Below are 18531 nucleotides of genomic sequence, written 5' to 3'. Positions count from 1 at the left end.
CAATGGGATTTGCATAACTACATGACTGGCATATTAGTGCAGACCTGAAATTCTGCATCTATAGCTTGGAATCTGTGTGCATCTGCAGGCAGCTGTTGGCAGATGTCATCACAGCCTTTGAAGATGCTTTCCAGGTAGGACCATGTCCTTTGGACCTCCATCCAGACCATCAGCACAGAGTCAGCCACAGTCAGCTGTTTTTGTAGTTCCACGACCTGGAACAGGAAGTGATCTACATGCTTGCTCTGATAGATGCCCTGCAGCTGAACCTTGAGGACGAGGACATGGAGACATGGATGAGTTTAGCCTATCAAAAGGATTTTGTCCAATGTAAAACTCAAATATACCAAACTGCCACCTAATCTGTGGCAAGAGAAAGTCATATCTTGATAACTTTAGCCTCATAACATATGTCAGTTTAATTTCAATGCATATTCAAACTGATCAGCATGCCATGCCATAAAAAAGTGGGGGAGGGAAACAGTCTGTTTACACAAAGATGGAGGCACTAAAGTGGCAAGACTTCTAATTGCTGGCTATAACCCCCCAATACATCTGGTGTACATGTACAAAGACCGCCACAGTGCAACAATGCCCTGTGTCCTACAGCAGCTATAAATCTAAGGACTCAATAGGGACCTCTCTATTCTCAGTTGAGCTGTTAGACAGTCAGACAGGGCGGCCCCTCTCTGCACTCTCATCTCTATTCAGCACTTAACTATCAGTGCTTCTCACAGACAACTGATCTTGAGAACTAGTTCTTGTGCTTTGCAGCCATCATGCATTTTTCTACGCTATAAAGTCCCACATAAAATCTTAGTACAAATATCAGTAACGTAGATATTTACCTGATGATCCTCAAGAGTTTCAAGAAGTTCCTCGTCACATTTAAGTAGTGGCACAGAGGTTTGGTAATGATCTTCATACGAAAGCTCCATTGATGCCCACATTTGACTTATTTGCGTCACAACCTGAAATAAAAAATATTGGACAGCATAATGGTAACATGTTTGAATACAAAATGTCTTAATGTATTTTCTTCTATATTTGGCTCAGGAGTAACTCCAAATTAGGTGATTTTTGTAGTTTAGTTTTATTTATTTTAGATTAAGTTTTCATTGGAATTCTAATTCATCTAATGCAAAATAAACAATTTAAAGCGCACTGGATTATCTGAGAAATACACTGTCACAAAGCTCAAAACAAACCTATGTTTAATTAACTCATGAAAAGTTGATGTTTTGGAGATACATGGTTTCCACAGGACAGCAACATAATGGACCATGTTCATGAGGTTGGCTCCTCGTTGTCATTACTTTTTTCTTATGCATCCTAAGGTAAATACCATCAAAGCTATCAACTTTCAAGAGTTTATCTGGACCCTGTTCATAATGCATAGTACTATTAGGAGTCCTGTTTGTTTATTCAGCATATTATTCATCTTCAGTCAAAATATGCGGCAATATAGAAGAACGTGTATAGCCGAAATGGCTAAGAAGTTTGCTAGGAAGTAATATAATGAGAATAACACCTCTTGTATCTATACTTCACCACAAGTACAGTATGTGACATTATATAATCGGTCATTATGACTAAAACACTCAACCTCATACCACAATCTATTAATAATTGAAGAAGAACCTTCTCTATGGCCATTTCTTTGACTGCCTTATCCACAATGTTGCGAACTTCATCTTCCAGCAAATGGAGCTGCAGGGCCAAGAGGTCTTCCAAGGTGGTACTGTCTGTGACAGTGAAGTCCATCTATTTTAAAAGAATTATTGTCATGACGCAAAGTCTCAAATTTCTATCATGCAAGAAAAAACCTTGGTCTATAGTAAGACTTCTGCTGTGTGTATTTATGCACCTGTGTTGTTCTAATTAGCTGCACCCAGTGGCGCTCTCGTATTGCCAGGTTCTGTAGCTGACTCACGGCCCGCAGTGACGTCAACAGGTTCTTTACATAAAGGTCTAACCCAGAATACACATCCCACACGCGAGCCTCTTTGTCAAGCTTCCGTATGTCCTACACAAACAGAAGGTAGGTAAACATAATTAGTTATTAGGGGCATCTGTTACAAACAGCAACGGTGCATGACAGCAAGACAGCAGGAGAGATGCGCTGGTGTGATGAAGCGCTGTTGGTGACCTCACCTTGGCAAACCTCCTCAATTCTGCATCCATCTGGTCCACGTTTATCTGCCTCCATTTGGTCATTGTCCAGTTTTCCACACTGCCCTGTATAGATAAAGATGAATGCAGAGGGGTCAACGGGCTGAGGGTGCTTAATGGGGACGTTTAGAGGCTACAGGGTATTCAAAGAATCAATGACAGCCTCTAAGAGGACAGGCTGGTCAAGTTATTGAGTTATTGGGGTATTGTAGTGGTGTGATGAGGCCTTCAGCTGTATTTCCATTTCCTCCAGTGACAAAAAATATACAAAATACGCTAACCTACTTACCTGCACAAATACAGCAATGTCCCACAGTTCTTTGAGGACCATGATCTCTCGTCTGCAGACCTTGATGTCTCTGTAGTCAGGAATAGTAACATCAAACAGATTTGTGGACTCCTGTAGCCCCGCTACCTCTTTCTCCATGTCTCGGATTGCTTTTTCAGACTAGAAAACAACACATGGCGACAGTTATCCAAAGTGTACAGTACTCTACAATGTTATTTTAATCCTATAATCAAGTAATGGTTAAACTCATACTTTCTCCAGACTGATGTAGGGATGCACTGCTTTGTAACTGAAGGGCGCCGTTGCTCTGAACATCTCCCTGAATTTGCTTTGTTTCACCTGAAAAATAAGAAATAGCACTTTAATGGTCTTCACACTGGGGTATACAATACAATAGCTTCAACACTGTGCTTATATAATTTCTCCGAAAGTAAGAGCTAAAAGTGACTTGTCACCTCAAATGCCATGCATCGTCTTCGTAAAACCATCACTTCTGCATTCTGCATGGGTGCCACCTCATGCCTCACTTTTAAGGCCAGTTTTTTTGCCCCACTCCATTTCTCAGGAAGTTCCTATAGAGACAGTTATTGTGAGCTCTCAAAGGTTGAATGTGATCAAATTCACATTTGTTAACATATTATTTTATCTAGTCTTTGAGTGGCAAGAAAATAGGAGCATTAACGCATTCCTTTAGTTACCTCCAGCTGAGAATAGACATGGTCAGGTATAGTCACTCCATACTGTTCCAGGAGGATTATTGTGTCTCTAAGAGGCTCAAACATCCTGTCTGTGGCTGCTTGTCTGTCTCTGACAGCCAGCAGGTGACTCATCACTTCCACCAAGCCACGGTGGTTTCCTTTAGCCACAGGTTGTCCTAACCCTTCAATGGTGGCTCGGACAAACTTCTGCAGCTCATCAAGACTGAGTGGGAAAGCACGCACAGTGAGAACAATTGATGTTACAGTTTGGTCTGCATTTAATAGCCATGCAGAAATACATTTTACCTGTTAGTGACATATGTCAAGAGGTGTTCTTTAAAAAGCCAGCTCCACTTCTTTATAGTGTTAAGGAGGCTCACTTTAAAGAACTTGATATCCACCCGAAAAAATCCATTGAACACTCTGAAGTCTTCATGTTTGGAAATTTCAGCATACAGATCCTCATAATAATCTATCTGTAAAATTAAGACCACAACAGGGATTACAATTAAGACACCTGCCATGTACAGGAAAAATGTGATTCATGATTTTAAAAAGCCTTTTACCTGTTCTTTGAAGTTATCGATTGTAGGCGGGCTCTCGGAGAGTGCATCTGCTCCATAGGCCTCCATCTCTTCAGCTGTAAGAACACGTCCATACAGGAGAAACTGGCTGAGAAACTCAGCCCTGTCATCTTGCCAGAGATGGGTGTAGCAGTCAAACTTTCTCTGGTAATTTATCGCTTTCTTGAGGACGTTCTCCACTCGCTCCATTATTTCTTGTCTCAGGTCCAACAAATCTAGCATGTCATCCATTACATCCTGTAAGAGTTATATTACATGACATATAACATGAGGAGCATGTACTATTTGTACAGGAATACACTATAATGAGTTTAGAAAGATTAGCACAGTAGGAGAGTACACTTTCTCATTTTACATCCTAGTAGTACCTGGTAGTTCTCCATACTAAGATGAGCAGCCACTCTGTTGATATTCACTGAAGTCTTGAATATGTCTCCGACCAGTCCCTCTATCAGCTCATAGAGGCCGTCCCCTGCATCTTGCTCCAGCGAGGGGAGGAAGACCATTCCTGAGCTACTCAGCATCAACTGAGCCTCAAACAGAGGTGTCTGGTTTGGCCATGATTCCATGTTGTCCGCAAAGAACTGGAGAGAGTGGCTGATGTAGCTGAAGAGCCCCTCCACCACCATCTCATCCACATACTCCAGGTAGGACTGCCAAGCTTCTGACACAGGGTCAGCATGGAATAGGACCATATTCTCCTGATGAAATTGTAGGATATTGAAGGAATGGTGAGCACAATAACTGTCAATGTTTTGGCTCTGTGCTTGTATCACTTTTGATTTGTAGGGACAGTGCAGGTTGTCACATTTCATTTGAGGGGGTGTATTTATTAAGTAAAGCATATTAATTTGTTAAAATATATCAAGTAAAATCATTTTGGATGTCAGAAATAAAAAATACTGATTACAACTTGGTCAGAAACTTACAGAATCAAAAAACACTGGACTGACCATATCCAAAAAGCATATTTTTATCAGCTATGTTACATGGTACAGGAGAGATACTAGTTAGATTTATCATATCTGCATTATCTTGTCATTATGAAACTGAATGTGCTGTAATATGATGAAGATGAATATCTCTATGACATGCTAAAAGGGTTTGGAACCATGCCAATAATTTCATATTTTTTGGTGTTTACTTACAGTACAGGAACATGAGTATTCATGAAAAATCTATGATGTATAAGAGTGAATATTATCATAATATTGCCATACGCACCTGTACCAGCTTGTGGATAGAGTCTCCATCCTTCTTCATGGAGCTGTACTTCCTGTTGACACGGTCTCCCCTGTCTTCCAGCTGTATGAGCGAGCCTTTCTTGTTGTCCTTTCTGCAAAACATGGCCTGTTTGCTCCATCCCTTCATCATTGACTGGATCGCCTCACAGTTTTCCTTGGCTCTAGTGACTCGACACACAAGGTTGTGAACCAGGTCTTTGGTGGTACTGATGAAGCTCCAGCAGTCCGGATCCTGCCATGTCAGGTGAGATTCTGCTCTTGTCAACTGCAGGTCTATGGACTCCAGCTCAGCTCTGATGAGAGGAAGTTCCACCTCTATCACTGTCTGCTTTAGCTTGTTGTACCATTGTACTAATAGCTGCAGACTGATCACATACTGGAAAACACAAGTGTGAGGAAAAGATGTATTTTGAGGTGCAGACTATGTGAAGGATAATACACATAACATAAAACAGGTGCATGAGTGTAAATGAGCCCATAAAGTAATATGTTTGTTTCTTACCTTTGTGAACATGTCACGCTTCTCAAAAACAGCCATTGCAGCTGCAGGGATCTTGATCTGACTGAGAGTCTGAATATACTTGACATCTTTCAAGACTTCAGTCAGCTGAGGAGTGAAAGGAAATGGTGATTAACTCATACACATAGTCACAGTGGGGCGGTGGTAAAATGTTTTGTATCAACTAACAGAAACCCTTGGAGAATATAATAACTAAAATTGAAAAACTGTAACAAATAACTGTTCCCTTGGCCAGTATGGTTACATGTTTTGCACTTGTTACCAAGTCTGTCTGCAGTATGATAAAAAAGACATATGAACTGATTTTTTTTATTTTTATTAAATGAGAGATACAGTTTGAGCCAAGAAATAATCAACCCTGAAATGAGTGCTTTCTGATTTGCAGGGACATTACATCAATTACCTTTGGATTGAAGTTGACTGAGATCAGGTCAGATGCTGTGTTTCTGGAGAGAAGGGGCTGGTTCAGGTTGATCAAGCAGGCCTGTTCCAAACCATTACACCAGTCAGAGTAAATGTCCTCCTCATATTGGTCCAGGAGACTCAACATCTCCATGTACATGTCGTACTCTGTCACCATCTCTACACCTCCTGCAGGCCTGGAAATATTGCATAAATGTGAGAAAATTATCATTTTTAAGCCTGGCACATTAGCCATCTCTTATATATCTATCTATCTATATCTATATATAGATATAGATATATATAGATATATATGTAAATGTCTTTCTGACTAGCTATTGTTTGTAACTAATTCATTAATTCGCTGGAAATAATCAGGTGTTTTTACTGACATGTCAAACAGTGATCTGATTTTTTCCCACTGTGTTTGAATGCGTTTTCTGAGCATTTTTGCCCACTTCAAAGTTCCAGATGTGTGAGCCATGTTCTTAGTCAGACCACTCTCCATCTGCAAATAAAGAACAGAAAACGTTTGTTGCATGGACAATACCTATTGTGCCTTGAATACATATTGCTCACACTCCATTTTGCTTCTAGTACCTGATTGAGCTGGGATTGAAAGAGACATTTACATTTCTCCAGTTCTTCTCTGAAATGTTGCTGCAGTAGAAGGATGTTGGGACTGAATATCTGTCTAATGTGTCTTCGCTCCAGGAAGGGCCCAACAATAGTTAGCAGCTAAGGGCCAAAAAAACAAAGATGTTGGTGTCCCACTTGATAGCTCTGTCACTCACAATTCACTTTATCAATGCTGTCATCACCATCATCCAATTACCCAGTCTTGCTTACTTTAAATGCTGATTCCAGTCCTGAGCAATCCTTAAAGGCCAAGCATAGAAGGCTGGCAAGGCGGCATTCAAAGTCCACAATCCTCACTTTGAAATCCTTAAACTCGTTTCCAAAATCCTTATGACAAAGGCAACAATTCAACAGTATTTAATGATGGAAACCAGTGTAACATTATGAATCCATGCAGTAGCGGTTCATGGAAATCTTAATTAGCAATTAAAATGCAGATAAAAATAATTGCCACCTGAGAGTGTAAGTCAAGTGGGCTGTTTTCACTGTGCTTCAATGCTTGGCAGAGGTTACTGAACTCTCTGTACATCTGAGCAGCATGCTCACTGTAGAGTTTGCCTTTAAGTCCACCAAATTCCACTTTTTCCATCCTCTGAAAGTCCAGCATAATTTCAAACAAGTCCTGCAAAGACATAATAACATATTGTAACAGGAAACAAAACCACAAAAAAAATACAACCTCACCATGACACCTAAATACAAAAACAATAATCTGATCTCACCTCCAGCTGTAGCATACGATTAAGGAACTGGTTGAAACGTGCAAAAATCATGGCAGATGGGAAATCCCAGGGTGCATGTTTCACATGGTTGGCCAACCTCTCCCTCTGGGTCTGGTAACTGTCTCTGAAACATCTAAAGACTTTTATCACCCTCTTCACCATTTGTAGACTTTCCTCTGGATCCTCTCGGAGTAGCAGATCGGCAGAGAGGTATGTAGAAGCCTAAAGGGCGAAAGATTTGTGAGATCTGTGAATTTGTTCACACAGACACCCAATAACTGAAGTCAGAGTAATGTTGACTGTCTAACATCAGCAAATTGTAATTGCACGCACTGTGTCTAATTATATTTGCAACAATTTCACATGTATGTGTCACTTGACGTAATCCATCACTACAGGTGTTCCAAATGAGGATTCTTACCTGTTCAATGAACAGATTGCAAAGTTCCTGCAGTAACACCACAATGCATGCTGGTCTTTGATAAGACTGACAGTTGGTCCAGACAAGGAAGAGAGTGTGAAAAAGTGCAGGGATGAATGTTTCCAAGTGAGGAAATCCCTCCTTTTCCAGTTGAGACAGTTGTGCATGTAGTGGCTGTAGATGGAGGTCAATGTCTTCGGCTTCTTGAAGTGCTTTTGATTGAGAAAAAAAAAATCATATTTAAACTAAAACAACATAATCAGAGGCAATACATTTTGGTAATCACATTATGACATCAGACATTTGACAAGGTGCAAACAACAGTATGTCCTCTTTGGCTTTGAAAAAGTAATAAGCTAATCTCACCATCAAATACATTTCCAATTAGAGTCTTGATTGTTGGATGATAGCTGCTATCCATCATCTCTAACATCTTTGCCATCTTCTGAACAATGGGACTCTGAAGCTACAAGATAAAGTGCCAAACACTTAGAGTGGACTGTCAGGAGATAAAAATATATTAAATAATGATTTTAGTGAAGATCAGGGGGGAAAGGGAGCATACCTGATGATAAATGTTCTGTATATTGCTCTTTCTGGAAGCCCAAAACTTCAGCTCTGCACTTGGCCCTGGATTACAGCCTGTCATAAGTAGATCTGATGAATCCTCCTTTAAAATCTTCTGGATCAGATTGGTCCAGTTGATGACCTGGGTCTCTATGGCATGGGCTAGTGCCCTGTCATAGTGATTATACCTGAGTGTGAAAATACACGTTGAGAATGTTTGTTAATACTTACATTACACGCAAAGATCCCAAAAGCAAAGTATGTGTGTTTTCTTACATTTTGAAGGTGCTGTATGAATTTTGTATCCAGTCTGTCGCAGTCTGGATAGGGAGGACAGTTTTTCCTAAAACCTGTCCCTGTACAACTGATGTCTTACTGCGCATACCCTCAACATGTCGAATGATGTCTTCAGACATCAGATTTGGCCACATCTGATGGTTTTTGTTGTTTGACAGCAGTGGAACACATACCTTGAACAGAGACACAGAATTAACTCATAACTCAGAAAGGCTAAATCAGTATAACAAGTGCTTTTATATGCGATAGGTGTATGATGGAGGGTATAACAATCACCTGCTCAACTGTGCTTGACAGCTGCAGTAGTGGTGATGGAGACAGGAGGCCAAAAAGCAGAAGCAATCTGTAGTTTTCAGCATCGATGGGAACAACTGTCTTCTTAAGGATATAGATTTGCTTGTTTTGAGCAACAGGTGGGATCTGCATTTGAAATATCACACGATTTTACTACGAGCAGATATGACACTTCCAAGCAATGAAATAAACAATCTGTCATGCTAACATTTAGTAAGTGCCCTAAGCTTAGCTAGCTTACAAGTCAAGTGTACACAGGATAAGCTAGCTAACGTTATTTACGATACGTTATTGGCGATACAGTAACAACCATACCTCATTATTAGAAGCAACCAGACAACCTTTTTTTGATGAAGAGAAAAACATAACAGACTCCTTTTCAAAGAAGTCTTTCATAAGTGTTTGAAACTCTTCGTTGACGGCACTCTTCTCCCATGTTTTGCAGTGCAGTCGCAGTAGCCCACAAACTTTTTCCTCGACAAACTTTACTCTGACGTCCTCCAGAAAAGAAGGCACGCTTTCTCTTTCTTCGTCGGACATGATTTCTCTACGACCATGACAAGCTTATAGCCCCGTCACTTCCTTCAACAAAACAGGAAAACGGATTTGTGACAGCTCCAGAAACCTTCCCTTCAATTAGCTATTAACTTTGTGTTGGAATAGTATTAAGTTACTACATATGCCTGTCTGCAAAGAAGACTGCCATGAGTGGTACAGTCCTGGGGGCGGTTCAGCATTCTGTTGCCTAGCAACGGCTACTATCCTCAATCACTGCCAGGTACTAATATTTGGCTAGCTCCAAAATGTGGAGTAAAAAAACCCTTTCTTCTAAGAACCTTTTCCCAATGAAAGTCATGAAGATTTTAAGGACAAATTAACAACTGCTTATTTATTTTAGTAATACTTTTAATTGATTACTGGACGTATAACTACATTCTCTGTAACCCTAACCCAAGTGCAATAACTTCATCTTTTTACATCATCCTTTTAATTCATATTTATAAGTACACCCAATTTGCACTATCTACTATCTACACATCCGTCTACTATACAACTGATTGTACCATTTTACATTATTTTAGATGACCAGAATATCAAGCGTGTGGGTTATGGGTCTAGAGTAAAATTAACAAAATATTAAATGTTCAGTTGCAAAGGATGCTTTAATTTGTATTCGACAGTCCATGGAGTTTTAAAATGTAGTCCCGGGTGGTTTACAGTTGGGCCTTTCCACAGTTTGTGCCCTGCCCTGTTCTTCGTGTTTTAATTTGTTGTTCTGTCTACTACTGGCACATCATTTTGCTTTGTGATTGAATGTTTATTAGTTAGATCTACATAGGCTTACCATTGGTAAGTCCACTAAGACATGTTTGGTATGTAATAAAAGGCTTTTTAAAAACTTGTTTACGTGGGTGTTTCACAGATATGACTTAGATAAAGGACGTGCACTTTTAATTAAATAGTTGAGCTCGAAATTATGCATCGCCTGGAAAAAATGTTCGCACTTTAGTTTGAGAGACATTAAACTACATGTCTATTTGCAGAGTCCACTCATTGATATGTGCGTACCATGACCTATAGTCATTTCATTGAAGTATAGTCTATGTGGATATACAGTAATTTAAACATTCCTGGTTTAAACAGGTGTAAATCTGTGGCCCCTTTTATGACATATATGCCCACTTTGTGACAGGACTGGACTTGAAGGAGCCTATGAATTGGAGCCACAGACTGTAGTAAAATGTATGTGATATATGTGTGTGTGACTAGTTTGACTGTTGTCTTAGCAGCAGAGCACTGTACCCAGCAACTGCCGTTTACAAGGCACTTTACTAAGCCTCATTTTAGAGCAGCCTAGGGGTCTGACTGCCTTAAATGAATAACAAAACGATTCTTAGCAGTAGCTTGAAGATTTACGTGTACCCTAATCTATAGTATATAAACATACTGGGGATAGAAAATACTATGCAGGATTTGGCTAAAGCATTGTAACACTTTATACAATTCCTGGAAAATGCACTGCTTTCTGTAGAGCGACTTTTCCCCACTTTTTTTCACATCAAGAAACTGATCCTCAGGAAAAAGGAGAGTAGAGTGAGACAAACTCCTCAGGTTTGCAGGTGGCACTACCATTTTGGACCTCATCACTAACAATGACAAGACCACCTACGGGGAAGAGATTGCCTGCCTGTTGCTATGGTGCTAATAACAAGTTGGAGGCAATGCATTCAAGCAGTTAAGATGAAGATGGCTCCTGATGTAATCCACACGCTCATTTTACTCTGGAAATCAGCACAGATGTTAACATGGTTGAGAACATGAGTCATTCGATTTGCTAAAGACCAGAAAAACCCTTTCAGCTTCAAATTGGATGAGATCATTACGACTATCATCACAATATGGGAAGAGAGAGAAAGGTCAACATCTAGCAATCCACTCCATGTACTATTATAGCTATGCATGTGTCTTGTTTCTATTCCTTTATCATGGTCTGGCCTTCCTCTCATTAAAGAAACAAACAAATAAAGAAATATCTTTTTCAATATGACTGTCTACCAGCTGCCTCTGATCCAGGAGCTGTAACATCACCAAAGTGTGCAAGACAGACTACACCGTGTTCTCCCAAGCAACCAAAAACTATTTCTTAGGAAACAATTCTGTTCAAACCTTGACCATTTTTCTGCCAAGGCTTACATTACACTGTTGAGTTAGCCAAGTTGAATTGTGTATGTACAATGGTCTGTACTCTTATTGTACATGTCGCACTTTATCTTTTGGCCTTCAAAATTGCACTAGGTACATTTGTAATACGGAGCAGCTCATCAATGACTGGCAGTGTCAACAGAATTTAGTTGATGATGCTGTATTGATTACCAAACTGAATCACAGAATAGCACTCCATCATGACATCCCAGTCAATCTAACAAGCAGCGATGAACAAGCTAATGTGTTTGTTTGTTATTTGGTTGTTTAATGATGTACAGTTTCTGATTCTCTACCGAGCTGTCTCTGCACACTGAAAGGTGAACTCAATATAAATATCAGTGCATTACAGATGGAGTGATCTTCAGCAAAGGTCCATTACAATCAAACGTGTTGTTTCTAGTTTCGAAGAGAAGTGAGATAAGGTTTTTGTTAAATTATTGCTAGTTATGTCTACAGTTATCACCAGGCAAACAATTAGGTTTCACTCCACAATGATATGAGTTGGCATTTTAACTGATTTTACTAACTAGATTTGGGAGTCAAAGTCAGATACGTAGATATAGTACTTAAACTGCAGTCTGGTGACAGGACAGTAACATCATGCCATCATGATAGCCCAAGAGCTCTTTCTACAAGTGCATCAAATACAGTGACAATAAGATTAAATTGAATTATTAAAACTTTTGATTACCCTACTGCTTCTTATGATATTTATTTTACACATATCAAAATAGCCATCATAAGTATTTTACCATTAAAAAGTACAGCAATTAAATTGAGGGAACCAAAAGGATCCGGATGAAAATGAAATCTCTATTATAATACATTTTTCACACAGAGTTTTAGCGCATCAGTTCACATTCAGAACAGTGTTTGTAATTTAGGGTTCAGGTATATTTCCAAAAATATCCCTCAAAAACTAGATTTTGTTTTTTCTACCAGTTGAGAGACATGATACATGTGGTATAGAAGAATCATCCAGTCAGTCCACTACCGCACATCAAACTTATAATGTTCACTTCCATAACAATATTCATCAACCTTAATTTATCCGGAGTAGTTTCACTGAGAGCAATGCACTCTTTTCTGCAAATGTAGTTGTTTTTTGTCAGTTCACGGTTGTATTGAAGGCATAGCTGTGATGCAAAGAAGACTGCTGTGAGCTGTACAGTGCTGGGGGTGGTTCAGCAGTCCAGTGGCAGTATTCATAAGGTGAACTGAAGTTCTATTTATACCAGTGGAGGAAGAAGTACCACAGTGCAGAAATACTCTGTTACAAGTAAAAGTCATGCATTTAAAATTTCACTGAAGTAAAAGTTCAAAAGTATTAGCATCAAAATATACTTAAAGTACCAAAAGTAAAGGTACTCATTTTGAAGAATAACACATTTCAGAATAATGTATATTATATTAATGGTTTATGACTATAGATGCCTTATGTGTACATCACTTTAATATTGCAGCTGGTAAATGTGGGGCCAATATGAATTTATCCATACATATTTTATATAAATTACTTTACATACTGCAGGATATCTTGTGAATTTCCCTCTGGGGATCAATAAAGTCTTGACATATTTTGATGTATAATTGATATATTTATATATCATAATGTATATGTTGATTATATTTTGTATCTGAATCTGGAAAGTAACTAGTAACTAAAGTTATCAAATAAATGTAGTGGAGTAAAATGTACAATATTTACCTCTGAATTGTAGTGGAATAGAAGTATAAAGTAGGAGAAAATGGAAATACTCAAGTAAAGTACAAGTACCTCTACATTGTACCGATGTACTTGAGTAAATGTACTTTTCTTTTTTCCACTACAGTGATACCATCAGCCACCTGCTGTGTGCACACAACATCTGACCCCAGGATGTAAGAGGGTCCACACCACAAGGTCGCCCTCTACAGGACTAGGTTGAGTTAGGGCTGCTCTCATTATAGATCATTATTTTCTCTGAGAAGAATATCTATAGATAGTCAAGTCAGTCAGTCATATTACAGCACAAAATCACAGATTCGTCTCAGAGGGTCCCTCAGTCCACCCTTAGATGCTCACTTAGCTGACATGGAAGGGACAATTGGTCTATTGTTTACTCTTTTTTTCTTATTTGCTATAGATAAAAGCAACTTTATAGAGAAGTTCTGTAACGATGCTAAATTAATTAGATATGGAAATCATGGTTTATGTGAGCTTCCAAAGTTGATTATGCGCCTCTCGGTGTGCGCACCATCACCGTCAGTGGCGTCCTGTAGAGGGCACTGGCTTTTCTCTTTTGACAGATCTTCATGTAGGTCCGAGGGACTTGGAGATCCAGCGGGGAAATAAGACAGTTTGTCAAGTTAAACCTGTTTGTTTTAGATGGATAGATAGATAGATAGATAGATAGATAGATCTGATTTCGCTTGTTTTCTACTGTTTATCCAGGCCTAATAGAGAACAAATGGCAAGCAGCTGGTTGCCAAAAGTCCAGAAATCTATTTGAAAACCATATTTAAAAACACAGACACGTCGGGAGGGGAGCACGCTGCGTGAGTCTGTTGTTTGGTGACCTCCCGTTCACATAATAATTGATCACATTGACTAAATAATAATATCTCGTCAGTCACTCCGTCATAAGTCATTGCTCCACCTGTCTCCGGAAATACAGAAGCCATAATCTAGTTCCGACAATGGCCTACATGTGGGAGATTTCGCCCTACAGTGAATTAACGCCCATGTAATGAAATGTAATGTAAAAAAAACAGGACTGCTACGCGCTCAATCTGACAGTGGGATCGTTCAAAAGCCGGCCAGATAGTGCTAAAGCTCTTGGGGTGTTATGTAAGCCCCAGAATGAACAAATTTGTAAGCCCACACCCGAGGGGATCTGGTGATGGATATGTTGTCCTGGGGGACTGGGGAAGCCGCAGTACAACAGCCGGCCGCTTATCTTGAAAGGCTTGTTTTAAGTGCTCCTCTGCTGGGAAACAAAAGCTTTGAGGGCACCCATTACCTTACAATTGTTGTACAATCCCCATTGTTCAGTTAGTTCACACACACATATTAGAGCATATGCCATACATTAGGTTTAGGTTTAAGCCTACTGGTTTAACTGGTTTGTATGGATGAAAGAGAGTGTGAATATAAAGTCCTTAATGGCCAGATAAATCCAAACTACAGGCTCCTGGTGTGGGCATCAGACTCTAGAAATGTGATTTGGAGTTTTGATCTAGTTCATCTGTGCTAAAGTGCATTAAATTAAATGCCATAGCATTAAATGGCACATAAAGTCATCTTACACTTTTTATGTGGTATGTCTGTGGTGGGGTGGGGGGTGAGCGTGTTGCGGAGGAAGCTGGGTCCAGGCGGTTAGGTAGGGACTCCCCTGAGGACGACCAGGCCACTTGTGTCTGAGGGGATGGTTTATCCCACTTAATCAGCATCCTGAGAGACTGGCACTGCCCCCATGGCCATAATGCCTGAGGTCACTGTGGGCTCCTCAAAATGAAGTGAAGCCTCGCCAGACAATGCTGCTGTCAATCAGCCTTAACCTGAGCTGGGCCCTTTATTCCTCATATAGTGTACTTGTGTAATCATTCACTCCATAAATGCAAATGATCTCATCAATGTTTTGACTAACACAGGGCAAGGATACATAGAGAGCGTTTTTGCATATCAAATACTTGGATTTCTCACAGTACAGTGTCCCTTCCTGGAGACTGCATAATGGACCATACAGAAAGGCAAAATCATGGATGTCCTCTATGCAATGTTAATTACACATACACCTGCTCAGATGAGAATTTAGCTTCTTGTATGGCAAGCAAACATATCTAGATTCTCTCAAATAATTTTGAACATATCATGTTAAGCAAAATCCTTCTTGTCCCTGTAGGGAAAATGACTCTTCTGATTATCATAGCCAGATGCTGTTGAAAATACATTTATCTAAAAAAAACTAACAAGATAATGAAGACGCAGGAAAACACTTCCTGCAATTTGCACTAGCTCTTCCGCTTCATTTAGACCATAATTTGTACTTGTTTGGATGGCACATACAGTCAGTGGTTTGGGGTTTGTAGCGGTAATGTCCCAGGGGCTTCTGTCAGTCCGGCACCATTATAAATGACGGAGCTGAGGGAGCCTCTTTGGCTGTTTCTCAACATGCTGGTTTCCTCTGGGCCTTGTGTAGCATTTGCAGAGCGTGTGCCCTTTTGATTTCCTAATCCCAGCACGAGCTGTGGAATGCTGGCTCTCCATGAGATATTCCACTCACAGGCCGTGATTTATGTTCTTGTGGTGCACGGCTCAATGGTGAGAGCATCGCAGGTGTTGTGGAGCCTCAGTAAAAACTTTTAATATGCACACCTCGTGGTCTCTGGCAGGGCCCGGCGCAAGGATTATACTGCCATTCAGTGGGGGGATGGGTCAATAAATGTTTAAAATTCATCTGAGGCCTTACAGTCTGATTATACAAACATCCATGTATGTTTTTCCAGCAGAGGTACAGTATCACACTGGGTGATCAAACTATAAGCAGCATTGTCTGGTTTATTTCTATAATGTTAGTTTGAATTCAAAAATGTTTGTCTGGTTTCATAAAATTCACTATTCTTATACGAATGATAATATAAAATACAGAGAAAGACATAATATGATCCCATACATATTGCATATAAGATGAACCAGTGGCAGCAGTTATACTGGCTGTTAATTACTGCATTGTTGACTGTGTAGTTAATTCCCACTTTAAAGTGAAGAGGTCGACCTTTGCTCATGTCACAGTAAAAGCCTCAGCATAAAATCAAGAGTGCAAACATCCGAAGCTCAAGTGTTTGCCCTCTCTGTAGCCACCACATTATTGGGCATCTGCTTGATAATTTAATTAAAGCTTTGGGAGATCATCCTTTTATCATGCAAAGTGAATTGAAATCAAGTGTTTATTTTAAATTACTATTCCATATGGTTTGAGAAATAAAGAGAAAAAGAAAAGTGGTTTACTCCCCACTGGCATTGCTTTCAGACTAATGATTGCATGAATGAATGAGTGAAAATCTGCACTGCTGTAGTCCAGATATGCACCATTTCATTCATATGTGTCTTTGAGACTTTTGGCACGTGTTATGAAAATAAACTTACAATCAGTGCCAATCTCCATAGGCTCAGGCAGCCATCATTTGACTATCACTATAATCTAGTATTTTTCTGAATACGTTTATAACGCTGACAAGGGAAACAGATGTAGTTCATCATTAAATGTGATGACACTAATTATGCCGTATCTTCCCATCAAAAAAATGTTCCATTCAGAGATTTATTTGGGTTCTTCCTGCCAGTGAGCCGGATTTTGTCACGACATGTCACAGACAACTTCATATGCACTAACAACCTTCCAGCTTGACTTAATAACAGTGATCTGTGTTAATCACCCACCCTCCCTTTTCCGCTTTTCATACTTTGCCAGAGGGATTGCTGTAAACTGCACCAACTTACCTGACTGCAACTATCTCGTCTTCTAATGGGTGCATTAGACCCCCCACCCCCCCCTTGTCTTCTGATTTGTTATCTAGGCGCAGAGGTCAGGAAGGCCTTTCAGTCGCGTAGCCGAGTGTGTTCTGGAAGTGGAGTGACCTTTTCAACTCTCTTTACTGTGCATCCCTGAAGCTGTTGTGGTTTGGGTTGTTTAGGTAATACTTTGATTAAATATGAAGGGACTGAGTATTATATCGAAATTTCGCTTTTACATTTTTTTGTACACTGATCACATAAAATCCAAATTACATTGAGACCAGGGTTGCACTGAATATCATAAATATTAAAATAAAAATGTAAATCCTATTTCTGAATGTATTTTGTGTTATTTTTACCCACAATATTACATCAAATCATTTGCCATAGCTTGATAGAAGTGTGCAAAGGTCCAAGTAGAATATAGGTAAGTTAACATAAACTGTGACTTTTCTTTTTATTTTAGCTTGTTATACTGCTGCAACGCCTCAAACTGTTACAGCCATTGAATTTCAGTAGCACTGTCAGAATTTCACCTCTGAATTTATGTTAAAAATGTGCCTCCCCAAGGTTACATAGCAGATTCATTTAGTCCTTACTGTGCCACCCCCCTTCTCCCTGTCCCTCCTTCCTGTCCTCCTCCTGCTCCTCTTTCTTTCCCATGTCCATTAGACCTTGCAGGCTAATCGAGCAGCACCAATTGCTCCCGTGGTGAGATCATTAAGTAAATTATTTTAAGATCAAACGGTCAGCAGCCACAATGAAGTCCTGTGTAATGGTAAAAGCCTCAGAAGCTGCCACCCACCCCTCTCTCAAATTAAAGCCCAGTGGGGAGAGCTCTGCACCTCTCAGGTGGATGCCCCCACCATTAGGCCTTTTAGCTGCAGGCTAAGGTAGGACCCACTAATTGGTCCTTTGAACAGAACTAACCCACTGACAGGACGTGACTTGTGTGCAGCTTAAGAGTGCAAAATTGTTTCTGGCCAAAGACAGCAGTTTTAAACCACTGTAATAGTCAGCCTGTAGAGAAAGTCAGCATGGACTTGTCCTGGAACGGTGGCAACATATGAGTGATCATATTTAGAGGGATTTATAAAGTGGGAGAGACTTCTTTTAACCATTTGGTTCTTTAAGTTGACAACAATTTCAACGAGAAGTGCTGTTGTTAAAATTACATGTACTGACTTGCCGCTGATTTCAGTTTTCTGTCAGACTTGAGCTGAAAATTTGAATGATATTATGCAAGCCAGTGCGAAATTTGTACGTTCTATTTATGTATTATTGTTTTACTAATATTTTTATTTCTGGTTTAAAAATCTACATTTGTAAAATCTAAAATGATATTTTTAATCAAGTAAAATGTATAAAATTATATATTAAACAAGAGCCCCACCTAGATTGTTTTAAGTGGAAAAATAAAATATAAAATAAGGTATGTGCTGACACATACAGCTCATGAAGAGCTAAGAACATATATAC

General features: G+C 39.6%; 1 protein-coding gene across 1 annotated transcript in view; it reads right to left on the bottom strand.

The window, feature by feature from the left end:
* LOC139290165 (dynein axonemal heavy chain 11) overlaps positions 1 to 9389 on the bottom strand; it is a 37030-nt gene extending 27641 nt beyond the window's left edge. The window contains exons 1-26 of the mRNA XM_070911858.1: positions 9318 to 9389; positions 8832 to 8975; positions 8535 to 8728; positions 8257 to 8446; positions 8058 to 8157; positions 7692 to 7903; positions 7271 to 7492; positions 7003 to 7170; positions 6759 to 6875; positions 6510 to 6647; positions 6368 to 6417; positions 5911 to 6106; positions 5490 to 5594; positions 4968 to 5363; positions 4112 to 4444; positions 3726 to 3980; positions 3466 to 3635; positions 3160 to 3382; positions 2917 to 3033; positions 2714 to 2800; positions 2462 to 2620; positions 2155 to 2238; positions 1868 to 2026; positions 1642 to 1764; positions 849 to 971; positions 45 to 269 (exon numbers count right to left, since the gene is read on the bottom strand). Coding sequence (XP_070767959.1) covers positions 45 to 269; positions 849 to 971; positions 1642 to 1764; positions 1868 to 2026; positions 2155 to 2238; positions 2462 to 2620; positions 2714 to 2800; positions 2917 to 3033; positions 3160 to 3382; positions 3466 to 3635; positions 3726 to 3980; positions 4112 to 4444; positions 4968 to 5363; positions 5490 to 5594; positions 5911 to 6106; positions 6368 to 6417; positions 6510 to 6647; positions 6759 to 6875; positions 7003 to 7170; positions 7271 to 7492; positions 7692 to 7903; positions 8058 to 8157; positions 8257 to 8446; positions 8535 to 8728; positions 8832 to 8975; positions 9318 to 9389 — 4362 coding nt within the window. The remainder of the gene's footprint in view (positions 1 to 44; positions 270 to 848; positions 972 to 1641; positions 1765 to 1867; positions 2027 to 2154; positions 2239 to 2461; positions 2621 to 2713; positions 2801 to 2916; positions 3034 to 3159; positions 3383 to 3465; positions 3636 to 3725; positions 3981 to 4111; positions 4445 to 4967; positions 5364 to 5489; positions 5595 to 5910; positions 6107 to 6367; positions 6418 to 6509; positions 6648 to 6758; positions 6876 to 7002; positions 7171 to 7270; positions 7493 to 7691; positions 7904 to 8057; positions 8158 to 8256; positions 8447 to 8534; positions 8729 to 8831; positions 8976 to 9317) is intronic.
* Positions 9390 to 18531: the final 9142 nt, after the last annotated feature.

Source organism: Enoplosus armatus, chromosome 9 (assembly GCF_043641665.1).
Source record: "Enoplosus armatus isolate fEnoArm2 chromosome 9, fEnoArm2.hap1, whole genome shotgun sequence".
In the NCBI taxonomy this organism is placed as follows: domain Eukaryota; kingdom Metazoa; phylum Chordata; class Actinopteri; order Centrarchiformes; family Enoplosidae; genus Enoplosus; species Enoplosus armatus.
This window is presented reverse-complemented; position numbering and strand designations above follow the sequence as displayed.